The sequence below is a fragment of the Salmo salar genome, chromosome 12 (genome assembly GCF_965601325.2).
Source record: "Salmo salar chromosome 12, fSalSal1, whole genome shotgun sequence".
Lineage (NCBI taxonomy): Eukaryota > Metazoa > Chordata > Actinopteri > Salmoniformes > Salmonidae > Salmo > Salmo salar.
Genome location: NC_138302.1, coordinates 94,182,150 through 94,195,579, shown reverse-complemented (window position 1 = coordinate 94,195,579; position 13,430 = coordinate 94,182,150). Strand labels below are relative to the sequence as shown.

Here is a 13,430-nt window from a genome sequence, read left to right as displayed (position 1 = left end):
ACCTCGCTGTGACGGTTCACTATGTACTGGATTGGGAGATGAAGAGCAACAGGTTGTCAAAGCTAAGAAGCACTTAATTTTCATGTTTTTCTCCCCTTGATTTCATACAGTAGAGACAGAAACCAGGCGTAGTCAGTCATGCTGCCATTTTTCTGAATGGAAAGTTTGTCTACAGGCAAAATAAAGAGTTCATTATTTAAAGGGTGATGCGTTTACATTTTTTTTCTTAAATATAAAGATAGTGAAACCGTATGGTTACCGTGGCCCACAAACCGTGATACATACCGAACCGTGGGCCCATTGTACCGTTGCATCCCTAGTGCTTAGGGTCATTGTCCTGTTGTAAGGTGAACCTTCGCCCCAGTCTGAGGTCCTGAGTGCTCTGGAGCAGGTTTTCATCAAGGATCTCTGTACTTTGTTCTGTTCATCTTTCCCTCGGTCCCGACTAGTCTCCCAGACCCTGCCTCTGAAACATATCCCCACAGCAAGATGCTGCCATCACCATACTTCACCGTAGGGATGGTGCCAGGTTTCCTACATACGTGACGCTGGAGGAAACCTGGCTTCTCTTGATTTCATCAGACCAGAGAATCTTGTTTCTCATGGTCTGAGTCCTTTAGGTGCCTTTTGGCAAACTAAGTGGGTTCTCATGTGCCTTTTACTGAGGAGTGGCTTCTGTCTGGCCACTTTACCATACAGGCCTGATTGGTGGAGTGCTGCAGAGATGGTTGTCCTCCTGGAATGTTCTCCCATCTCCACAGAGGAACTCCGGAGCTCTGTCTGAGTGACCATAGGGTTCTTGGCCACCCTGATAAAGGCCTTTCTCCCCTGATTGCTCAGTCTGGCCGGGCGGCTAGCTCTAGGAAGAGTCTTGGTGATTCCAAACGTCTTCGATTTAAGAATGATGGAGGCCACTGTGTTCGTGGGGACCTTCAATGCTGCAGACATTTTTTGGTACCCTTCCCCAGAGCTGTCCCATGACGCAATCCTGTCTCGGAACTCTACGGACAATTCCTTTGACCTCAGGCTTGGTTTTTGCTCTGAAATGTACTTTCAACTGTGGGACCTTATATAGACAGGTGTGTGCCTTCCCAAATCATGTCCAATCAATTGAATTCTCCACAGGTGGACCCCAATCAAATTGTAGAAACATTGCAAAGATGATCAATGGAAACAGGATGCACCTGAGCTCAATTTCGAGTCTCATAGCAAATGGTCTGAATACCTATGTAAATAAGGTATCGGGTTTTTTTTTAACAGATTTCCAAAATTTTCTAAAGCTGTTTTAGCTTGTCATTATGGGGTATTGTGTGTAGATTGATGAGGAAAACAAATATTTTAATGAATTTTATAATAAAAACAGTAACGTAACAAATGTGGATAAAGTCAAGGGGTCTGAATACTTTCCGAATGTAACGGAACAAAGATCATCAAGGGCTAGAAATTGCCCAGCAATAAAAACGCACCCAGAGTACACTTCTCAGAGTAGCAAATCAAATCTATATTATTCTGGTCCAATAATTTTTTCTATCAATAACATGCACAACACTACGACATACTGATTGATTGGGCCTCGAGAGATGGCACCTCTGCATACATTTTGTCCTGATGTCTAGGACTTCTTCCCTGTATTTAGGATCCAAAGTCATTTCTGTCAGGAAGGGTATGTAACGTGGGTATGTCCAAACAAAGACTACTAGCTTGCTAACGTTACCTGCTGAAACGGTGTGTAAGATGTAGGCTAACAGTATGCACATTTCACACAAGACATCTAACTAACACAACTCTCACGAAGTGCCCACCTCCACTCTACACTCCAATGGCTACCTAGCTAAACCATGTTTCACTTTCAGGTGCAATAAAAGCAGGTGACCTTAGCGAAGAACATGCTACGTTAACAAGCTAACGTTACCCTCTAATTATTAGCTGAACGGGGTCAAATTCAATGATCCGACAGATGGAATACAGTTTGTTTACAAGTAGCTAGCTAGCGTAGCTAGCATGCAGTAACGTTAGCATTATTTAAATGTGGGAAAACATCAGCTAGTTAGCTAGTTAGCATATACGGCGAATTTAGCTATTGAGAAAGTAGCTACCTCTCTTTTCTTTGTTCTTTCTCGGTATTTGAAAGTTCAAGCGGTCCCCCGCTTTTGGAATATATTGCGTAGAAGACACTCCAGTTCTCGGTCTAGTCTCGGTATCACCAGCTTGCTCGGTACCAGAATGCTCGCCATCTTGACTTGGTGTAACGTAACTCTCGAGTGGGATGTAATATTTCACTGAGCTGTATTTCGATGCAGGGACGCTGCCACCACTGTGGCTCTCCATCTTAGATAGACACTTATTTGACAAAAAAATGCAATAGACACTGATTTTTCTTGTTAAGTCGGCTGAGAGTGTTTTTTCCCCACACATTCAGAGCGCAGACACTCCAACCACATCTCCGCCATGCTGCTTCACTGACGTTTTCGACGCACGGATGCCTTACTCCCTCCACCACCACCACCGCTGACGGATCATGCAATCGTTTTATGCGAAGGGTTTTAGCGCCACCTGCGGGTATATGAACGAACGGCATGATGGCTCACTTTATATTACCTTTTACATGTGAGATATACGAAGTCATTATACAAGAGTAGGTTGTTTTATTTAATTGTATATACTTTTTTCATTTGTGTTTCCGAAATATTCACAAGCACTGTAAACCTTCCACGTATTCGCTGACTAAAATAACCAGCTCTTGAATGACTTGCTATTTGTTCTGTTGGCCTGATGCACAGATGGACAAAAGAAACCTGATCTGGCATGAGGCAAGGCCCTTGGGAGACAAGGTACGCCAATGCCTGTAAGCCCACCCATAAGGCTCTCTCTCTGGGGAACAGGGGCATTGTGTCTAGCCTGGTCCCAGATCTGTTTGTGCCCTTGGCCTGACAATTCCATAAGGAGTTGTGAAGCAAGCAAAAACAAACTGACATCCAAGCTAACGTGTGTCTGTCTTCTCCTTGGTCTGATTGCATGTGATTGCATCATGACAAAGGGGAGTTAAACCAACCATTAACCAGGGCTCAGGGGACATACACCAACACCTGTGGTAGCCTTCTAAGAGGGCCCCAGCCACTACTATTGGCTAAGAGGCCCCGTGAGGAGGGGTAATCAGCATCTCTAACAGTTGGGCCGTTAAGGGTGTTCCATGCCATGACGGTATAATTCACTCTCTTTGTGTATGATGTTTACCAATATAGTTGAGAGACATTTTACTTTATTGTAAGTTCACACAAAAAATCCTCTAATCTTATACATTGTTGTAATTCTTTCTAAATATCAAATTTACCTGTATACAACAATAATATTAATATGTATATATGAATAGTGTGTAAATAGTAATGTTTTTGTCACTTGGTGTCTTTCATATATATATATATATATATATATATATATATATATATATATATATATATATATATAAAAATAAAACTCTTATTGTTTATTTATTTATTTTTATTTCATGTAATATCTTATGTTGTTGTTGTCTAGTACTGTTCTGTACATTGTCATGTATTTGTATATTTTATGTGGACCCCCCAGGAAGAGAAGCTGCTGCATGTGCAGTAGCTAATGGGGACTAAACTCTAATTATATTGTAGTAATACATTGTATGACCCTGTAAAACAACACATTTCATTGCACCTATCCAGTGTGTGTGACAATAAAACATTTCTATTTTTTATTATTTTGACTAACATGTTGTTCCATAGAGGGATTCAAAGGTAGTAGTCACAACTGCAGTATCTTGTCATGAGTCTAGCAAGCATCTGCTAAGGTATTGATGTACTGTAATGTATTGTAAAAATCTTATCAATGAAATAGCAATTGCATTTTATAGCTAGAAATGGACCTTGCTTGAACACAGCTACATGTGAAAAATGATAAGTCATTACATGGAATATAGCTTAATATCACAACAGCCCATAATAAACATGACAAATATGGCTTGGTTCATATATTTTATTTGGTACAGTCTAAATTCCATTAGGTTATACATGTTCATGTCAATCTTTTTCAGTCAGTTCATATATCATATTTCAATATAGTCTCTTTACCTTTCAAGTTCATGTGTCTGAAGGTTTACATAGCCTACAGCCACATAGTAGCTAGTTCTGAAACCCTTCTTTTCCAGTCTAGTTCTTTAGGCCCTTCACATTCCCATATCTCCCTGTACAACCATAATTCTCACCTCTAGTCTCCAGCATGAACCAAACAAAAGCATATAACATTAATTCATAGGAAAAAATTACTATAAATAGACATCCTAAAGAAAACATTTCAATACATTTCTTTACAAAAAAAACCAATAAAATAATATACTGTATTTTGGATATTTCTTTTAGTGATTATTTGGTCAAACTGATTCCTTTTTTAACACGTGACATTCTATACAAATGAAAGAGAACATGAGGCCCCACAAGTAAACTTGCACAAGATTATAATTACCCGACACGTACACATTTTGGCAACGATGTAGCAGTCCTAGTCTTTCAGTTCAACACCGCGAGCACCCAGTGACAGAGGACTGGTCTGGGCTTAGCTATATGACACATGCGACTACTTCTTTAAACAATACAAAAGTCTCAGCATCGCTTTTTACACAAATGTCCAGTGAGTAAAGAACTTTGTGGGTGATAAAAACCTGACACTACTAAAACACACTAAAAGTAATTAATTTAATACTGTTTTTAAAACAAAGCTTCTCTGTAAGACATTGACTCTTAACACCACTGAGAATCTTGCTTCCTCCAGGAAGGGCTGTTTACTTGCTGTAAAATGCTTCTGTTCCCACTTCCTACTTGTGGAGAAATAGGTGGTCCTATAATTTTTTTTTTCTTTTTTCGAACTCATATTCATTTAAAATCAAAAACAAAAATGTGTCACATGCGCAGAATACAACAGGTGTAGACTAACGTGAATGCTTACTTATGAGCCCTTTCCTACCAATGCAGAATTGAACTTTAGACAGGATATAAAAAATAAACACCCAATAAATGAATCAAACCAGCTCTCTCCTCTGAGTGATGTGTTTATACTAGGTTACATTACCGAGAGGCCAGTTCTAGATGCCAATTGCTGACCTCTGGAACGCCATAGATCTGGAACACCATAGTTCTAGAACGCCATAGTTCTGGAACGCCATAGATCTGGAACGCCATAGATCTGGAACGCCATAGATCTGGAACGCCATAGATCTGGAACGCCATAGATCTGGAACACCATAGTTCTGGAACGCCATAGTTCTGGAACGCCATAGATCTGGAACGCCATAGTTCTGGAACGCCATAGATCTGGAACGCCATAGATCTGGAACGCCATAGATCTGGAACGCCATAGTTCTGGAACGCCATAGTTCTGGAACGCCATAGATCTGGAACGCCATAGATCTGGAACGCCATAGATCTGGAACGTCATAGATCTGGAACGCCATAGATCTGGAACGCCATAGTTCTGGAACGCCATAGATCTGGAACGCCATAGTTCTGGAACGCCATAGATCTGGAACGCCATAGTTCTGGAACGCCATAGTTCTGGAACGCCATAGTTCTGGAACGCCATAGTTCTGGAACGCCATAGATCTGGAACGCCATAGTTCTGGAACGCCATAGTTCTGGAACGCCATAGATCTGGAACGCCATAGATCTGGAACATCATAGTTCTGGAACGCCATAGTTCTGGAACATCATAGTTCTGGCCAAGATGTGGGAAGAATCTGTAGCAAACAACTCTGCCCCATTAACACTGTTGTAACCCATCCTTAACAAAATAAACTCTGACCCCATGTCAAGTCCTAACAACAACATATCATCATATTGATTGTCTTTGAAAACATTCTTCTGGTCATTTTGACTGGGTCAATTATTGCAAACACAACAGGTTCTCTAGATTCCTACATACAATATATTCTATATATATAAAAAGAATATCATCCATGTATTCTCTTTGCTCTGGGAGACCACAGTAGTGCAGTGGGATAAGGGGTGATGGCAGTGTCTCTAGTTGTGGTGAGAAGGTGATGAGAGGAGCCTGTCTGTAGGGTAGGAGGACTCTGCCCACAGCAGAGGTCAAGAGTCAGAGCAGGAGCAACAACATCAATACTGTCCTGAGGTCCCAGTCACGGCTGCCTTCCTCTCCATGTAGACATCCATAGTAGACCTGACAGTCACAGCTAAAACACATGGATGCCACTGCTATAGACTATACCACTGTCTCATAGAAAGAAAGTTAAGAGAAAAACAACAAATGAAAAAACGGGGTAGAGAAAAGAAGTGTTCTACAATATCCATCCACTGTGTTGCCTCCCTCCCGTATATAAAGAACATTGCCATGTTACCACCAATACTGCCCAGGTGTAGCCTTGACACCCCAGTGGTCACACTTCTGCTAGCCTGCTGCTGCTACTAGAGTCTGTTTGGTCCATCTGGGCAGAGCCAGGCCAGCCTGTGGTGGAGTCAGAAGCCTCGGTCGTGTCCATGTCCATGCTACAATCTGGAGAGTCTACAGACGAGTCACTGTCACTGTGGTTCATGCTCTCTGGCTGGGGGGCCAGTGCTCCTGAGAGGGGAGGTGTTGTAGGACTCAGAGGTCTCTGTGGGCTGAGTAGACATGGACGGGGGTCTGGGCCACTGCTACTGGTTCCCACCGCTACAGGAATCCCCACCCCCATGGCCGACTCAGCGGCTCCTTTGGCCTGGCGGATGCAGTTGAGCCACTGCTGTTTGTTGAAGGCATCGCTGGCTTGGAACGAGTGGGACTGGAGCTGGCCGCCACTATGAAACAACACTCTGAAGAAGTTTTTGGCTGATGTGGGAAAGGAGAGGAGAGATGAAGTTAGATACAGGCCGATTCCAAGTTAATGACCACATTATTAATAGGATAGGGGTGTCAAGCTGCAGTTATTATTAATAGGATAGGGGTGTCAAGCTGCAGTTATTATTAATAGGATAGGGGTGTCAAGCTCCAGTTATTATTAATAGGATAGGGGTGTCAAGCTCCAGTTATTATTAATAGGATAGGGGTGTCAAGCTCCAGTTATTATTAATAGGATAGGGGTGTCAAGCTGCAGTTATTATTAATAGGATAGGGGTGTCAAGCTGCAGTTATTATTAATAGGATAGGGGTGTCAAGCTGCAGTTATTATTAATAGGATAGGGGTGTCAAGCTGCAGTTATTATTAATAGGATAGGGGTGTCAAGCTGCAGTTATTATTAATAGGATAGGGGTGTCAAGCTCCAGTTATTATTAATAGGATAGGGGTGTCAAGCTCCAGTTATTATTAATAGGATAGGGGTGTCAAGCTCCAGTTATTATTAATAGGATAGGGGTGTCAAGCTGCAGTTATTATTAATAGGATAGGGGTGTCAAGCTCCAGTTATTATTAATAGGATAGGGGTGTCAAGCTGCAGTTATTATTAATAGGATAGGGGTGTCAAGCTGCAGTTATTATTAATAGGATAGGGGTGTCAAGTTACAGTTATTATTAATAGGATAGGGGTGTAAAGCTCCAGTTATTATTAATAGGATAGGGGTGTCAAGCTGCAGTTATTATTAATAGGATAGGGGTGTCAAGCTGCAGTTATTATTAATATGATAGGGGTGTCAAGCTGCAGTTATTATTAATAGGATAGGGGTGTCAAGCTGCAGTTATTATTAATAGGATAGGGGTGTCAAGCTCCAGTTATTATTAATAGGATAGGGGTGTCAAGCTGCAGTTATTATTAATAGGATAGGGGTGTCAAGCTGCAGTTATTATTAATAGGATAGGGGTGTCAAGCTCCAGTTATTATTAATAGGATAGGGGTGTCAAGCTCCAGTTATTATTAATAGGATAGGGGTGTCAAGCTCCAGTTATTATTAATAGGATAGGGGTGTCAAGCTCCAGTTATTATTAATAGGATAGGGGTGTCAAGCTCCAGTTATTATTAATAGGATAGGGGTGTCAAGCTCCAGTTATTATTAATAGGATAGGGGTGTCAAGCTGCAGTTATTATTAATAGGATAGGGGTGTCAAGCTCCAGTTATTATTAATAGGATAGGGGTGTCAAGCTGCAGTTATTATTAATAGGATAGGGGTGTCAAGCTGCAGTTATTATTAATAGGATAGGGGTGTCAAGTTACAGTTATTATTAATAGGATAGGGGTGTAAAGCTCCAGTTATTATTAATAGGATAGGGGTGTCAAGCTGCAGTTATTATTAATAGGATAGGGGTGTCAAGCTGCAGTTATTATTAATAGGATAGGGGTGTCAAGCTCCAGTTATTATTAATAGGATAGGGGTGTCAAGCTCCAGTTATTATTAATAGGATAGGGGTGTCAAGCTCCAGTTATTATTAATAGGATAGGGGTGTCAAGCTCCAGTTATTATTAATAGGATAGGGGTGTCAAGCTCCAGTTATTATTAATAGGATAGGGGTGTCAAGCTGCAGTTATTATTAATAGGATAGGGGTGTCAAGCTCCAGTTATTATTAATAGGATAGGGGTGTCAAGCTGCAGTTATTATTAATAGGATAGGGGTGTCAAGCTGCAGTTATTATTAATAGGATAGGGGTGTCAAGCTGCAGTTATTATTAATAGGATAGGGGTGTCAAGTTACAGTTATTATTAATAGGATAGGGGTGTAAAGCTCCAGTTATTATTAATAGGATAGGGGTGTCAAGCTGCAGTTATTATTAATAGGATAGGGGTGTCAAGCTGCAGTTATTATTAATAGGATAGGGGTGTCAAGCTGCAGTTATTATTAATAGGATAGGGGTGTCAAGCTGCAGTTATTATTAATAGGATAGGGGTGTCAAGCTCCAGTTATTATTAATAGGATAGGGGTGTCAAGCTGCAGTTATTATTAATAGGATAGGGGTGTCAAGCTGCAGTTATTATTAATAGGATAGGGGTGTCAAGCTCCAGTTATTATTAATAGGATAGGGGTGTCAAGCTCCAGTTATTATTAATAGGATAGGGGTGTCAAGCTCCAGTTATTATTAATAGGATAGGGGTGTCAAGCTCCAGTTATTATTAATAGGATAGGGGTGTCAAGCTCCAGTTATTATTAATAGGATAGGGGTGTCAAGCTCCAGTTATTATTAATAGGATAGGGGTGTCAAGCTCCAGTTATTATTAATAGGATAGGGGTGTCAAGCTGCAGTTATTATTAATAGGATAGGGGTGTCAAGCTCCAGTTATTATTAATAGGATAGGGGTGTCAAGCTGCAGTTATTATTAATAGGATAGGGGTGTCAAGCTGCAGTTATTATTAATAGGATAGGGGTGTCAAGCTCCAGTTATTATTAATAGGATATGGGTGTCAAGCTCCAGTTATTATTAATAGGATAGGGGTGTCAAGCTGCAGTTATTATTAATAGGATAGGGGTGTCAAGCTGCAGTTATTATTAATAGGATAGGGGTGTCAAGCTGCAGTTATTATTAATAGGATAGGGGTGTCAAGCTGCAGTTATTATTAATAGGATAGGGGTGTCAAGCTCCAGTTATTATTAATAGGATAGGGGTGTCAAGCTGCAGTTATTATTAATAGGATAGGGGTGTCAAGCTGCAGTTATTATTAATAGGATAGGGGTGTCAAGCTCCAGTTATTATTAATAGGATAGGGGTGTCAAGCTGCAGTTATTATTAATAGGATAGGGGTGTCAAGCTGCAGTTATTATTAATAGGATAGGGATGTCAAGCTGCAGTTATTATTAATAGGATAGGGGTGTCAAGCTCCAGTTATCGGCGGCCACAGTCGTTATCCACTAGGGATAAACCATAGAGATCCTATAATTCCTATTCCAATGTTCTATATGTAATTCTATGGATTAAACACTCACTCCTCTCATTGTTGCTGAAGGCTCCTCTGATGGAGCCCCCCAGACGGATCTCCCCATCCTGCAGGTCCTCCCACTGCAGCTCTCTGACTGGGATGGGCTGGTGGTACAGCTGGTAGTGCAGCTGCTCGCTGTGGGTGATGGTCCTGGTGATGACCAGCACGTCCTGGAACAGGAACACGTGGAGCTTCTGGAGGAAGAGGGGAGAGGAAGGTGTGAGCTGCTTTTTCCTCATTTAAAAACAGATTTATCCAGGTTACTCAATGGGATCTCATTAGAATATATTTATCGAGGGAGCCCTGGAGGCAGCAGTAAGCAATAACAAAAAATGCAATACACCATAACACAATACAATTCATAGCTACATTGGAAATAAGGTCATTGGACCAAACAGGGCCAGATATTTCAGCAGCAGGCCAACTACTCCCAGAAAATCAAACTCCTCAGACGAGAAAAGAGTACGAACAACACCAGCATGGGTGGTATCTTTACTTTAAACACACTCCAGTTTACATGCTCTATTTCATACACAAGTCTCAGAGATACTTTGGCCCATTTTTTCCTTTCCATGTGATGAATGGCTTCATGAGCTGCCACTGCATGATACATAAGAGAACATCTTCAACTTTTATTTCAAGTTCAGAACTGGAGTAGTGAGGGATGATGTGTTCCTGTAACACTTCCACTGTTTGATTTAAGAGGACCAGTGTTTAGTAAACACTGGAAGACTTTTAAGGGAGTAGAGACAAAGAAGTTATATAATGTTGTAACAGACTTTAGCAGAGATGTGATGTAGAGGCATCCAGGGTTGTGTTGAGTAAGAATACAGTGAACCCTGACGATAGAACACCCACTAACAATACTCCATCAAACAGGGATCTGTCTTCTCTCAACATTTCCATTTTCACTTATAACAACTCTTTACCTTTCTGAGATACTGTTATAAGATGGTATAAGAACGAGTCTAATATAGAACACAAGCCGGTCATGGTTGACCATAAAGGAACAGAACATCTGTGGCGGATGTGAGTACAGGCTCTGTGTGTCTGAATGAAGACCCTCAGGTTTCAATGGGCTGGTTTAGGTGAAACCAGCGTGACAAGATGAAACAAGAGAAACGTTCATATGGTTGTCTTTCTCTCTCTGTGTCAGTGTTCATCCTTAAATAACAACACTTTACCGCAGATAGACAGAGACAAAGGCCATTCTAACGACCTGTGGGCTTCTATTCTTCTCATATTAACAGTTGATAAAACAAAAATGGACAATAGAAAAATAGCTAAATGAATGTGCAGATCTTTAGTGTAATGGCTTTAGTCATTTTTCCGTATTATACATGTGGATTTATTGGTTGATTGTTATAACACAATATGGTAATGTTTCACTGTTTTTCCCCACCGGACTTGAAAGGCTGTGTGTGCCTCCGCTTGGGTCGGTCATGGTGAGCTAGCGTAGCACAGCCTGATTAATAGCCTTCTGTCTCTCCTTTCCTGGGATTACTCCCTTTCTCCCTCCTTCTCTCTTTCCCTCTTTCCCCCTCCCTCTCTCTCTCTCCGTCCCTCTCCACACCACCACTACCCTGTTATTACTGCTGGGCTGAAGCTGGAGCGATGGTGGGAACTGAACCATATCAAAACCCAAACCACCAGTATGCTACTACTACCCCATGATGGATCGGGATATATACAACGTCTAACATCTAACAACACGTGACCAGGTGCTTCCAATTTGTACCATGCGGCACAAACATGGTGAACAAAACCCAAATTAAAGGCTTTGGTTGAAGGGAGGAGATGAAAGAAATGTTACAGCCCCTCTCTCTGACTGACAGTCCACAACGTTAGGTTTTATTCCTCACTTTGGCACCCAGAGCCCAATCATGTTCTCGCGAGATAATGTTTTTTTCTAAACACACTATGCACGTCATGATATGTTTCTTTATTTTTCACCTTTATTTAAGTAGGCAAGTCAGTTAAGAACAAATTCTTATTTACCCCGGCCAAACCCTAACCCAGACAAAGTCTAGGCCAATTGTGTGCCGCCCTACAGGACTCCCAAACATGGCCAGGTGTGATACAGCCTGGAATCGAACCAAGGTCTGTAGTGACACCTCTAGCACTGAGATGCAGTGCCATAGACCGCTGCGCCACTCGGGAGGCACAAGTGTTTTAAGCCTATGTTAGAGTGTATCCTAGGCATGTTTAAGGACATTGCCCTCTGGCTTGGCGATGGGTTAGCCTACACCTTCTCTCTGCTCTCCCTGGCCCCGGCCGCCCTGCGCTTGCCTGTGGTTATGTAATTTGTGTAACAGTGTTGACGGAGCAGAGTGACTGACTGGATGTTTCAGAAATCGGTCTTCTTGTCTTTGATCTCGGAAACCTCTTGTCCCTCAGCAGAAAAGATGACCCAGTGAGGGCCTACAGGTGAACCAATACTCTCAGAGCTGACCCCTGACCCCAGTAGACGTATTGATATGTGGTGACAGAGTGAGGTGCTTTAAGGGTCATGGTCAGAGGATTTGCTCGTACCATCACAGGTCTGTGTGGATTTAGAGGTCATTCATATCTCTATACGGTACAAACGTAAAACTATACCTCATTTCAATGCTAAACAAATATCCTCAGCGTTGACCTTACGTACGTCAGAAGGCGATCCTAGCAGTAGAGTTAGTATGCATTTCAACACCCTGTCAGCAGATGATGCCATGCCGTTCTACCGCTAAAGAGCTGCTACACCGAGTTGTGTTTGCATTGTGTTTGCATTGTGTTTGCATTGTGTTTGCGTGACGAAACTACCTGTTAATGTATTTTTATTTTATAGCTGTGTGGTGTAGCAGGTCTGCTGTGTGTTACACTCCAAAGCGTTAACAGTGATAGATGCTAGGCACCTCTACTCACAGCGCCCCTGTTGTTCTTCAGTTCCCCGTGACAGCTGAGGATGCGGGAGCTGTCAATGAGCAGGTCTCTCTGGCTGTCTTCCAGGTAGAGGAGGCGCTCCTTGTAGAAACGGCACTCTGACTCACCCGTCTGGGTGTTGATCTCAGCCACGATGCTCTGGATCATGTTGATCTGGTGACAAGAAGAGGGAATGAAAAGTGTGGTTTAAGTTTGTGTGTGTGTGTGTGTGTGTGTGTGTGTGTGTGTGTGTGTGTGTGTGTGTGTGTGTGTGTGTGTGTGTATGTGTGTGTGTGTGTGTGTGGTGTTAGTGGGGGTTGTGTGTGTGTGGGGGGGGTGTTAGTGGGGGTGTTAGTGGGTGGTTGTGTGTGTGGAGGGGTAGGGGTGTTAGTGGGGGGGTTGTGTGTGTGTGTGGGGGTGTTAGTGGGGGGTTGTGTGTGGGGGGGTGGGGGTGTTAGTGGGGGGTTGTGTGTGTGGGGGTGTTAGTGGGGGGTTGTGTGTGTGTGTGGGGGTGTTAGTGGGGGGTTGTGTGTGTGGGGGGGGTGGGGGTGTTAGTGGGGGGTTGTGTGTGGGTGTGTGGGGGTGTTAGTGGGGGGTTGTGTGTGGGAGGGGGGGTGGGGGTGTTAGTGGGGGGTTGTGTGTGGGAGGGGGGGGTGGGGGTGTTAGTGGGGGGTT

The 13,430-nt window shown here is 42.6% G+C and overlaps 2 protein-coding genes across 4 annotated transcripts in view; both read right to left on the bottom strand.

Annotated features, from left to right (window-relative positions):
• Nucleotides 1-2,487, bottom strand: part of LOC145859564 (protein TASOR) — a 31,907-nt gene extending 29,420 nt beyond the window's left edge. Inside the window, exon 1 of the mRNA XM_082959470.1 lies at nucleotides 2,097-2,487. Within this exon, the coding sequence (XP_082815596.1) occupies nucleotides 2,097-2,415 (319 nt within the window). The 5' untranslated portion in view covers nucleotides 2,416-2,487. The remainder of the gene's footprint in view (nucleotides 1-2,096) is intronic.
• Nucleotides 2,488-3,991: 1,504 nt separating this feature from the next.
• Nucleotides 3,992-13,430, bottom strand: part of LOC145859563 (rho guanine nucleotide exchange factor 3) — a 130,270-nt gene continuing 120,831 nt past the window's right edge. For all 3 annotated transcript variants that reach the window (XM_082959467.1, XM_082959469.1, XM_082959468.1), the window contains 3 exons: nucleotides 12,759-12,929; nucleotides 9,865-10,051; nucleotides 3,992-6,846 (listed from right to left, as the gene is read on the bottom strand). In XM_082959467.1, the coding sequence (XP_082815593.1) occupies nucleotides 6,419-6,846; nucleotides 9,865-10,051; nucleotides 12,759-12,929 (786 nt within the window). In that variant the 3' untranslated portion in view covers nucleotides 3,992-6,418. The remainder of the gene's footprint in view (nucleotides 6,847-9,864; nucleotides 10,052-12,758; nucleotides 12,930-13,430) is intronic.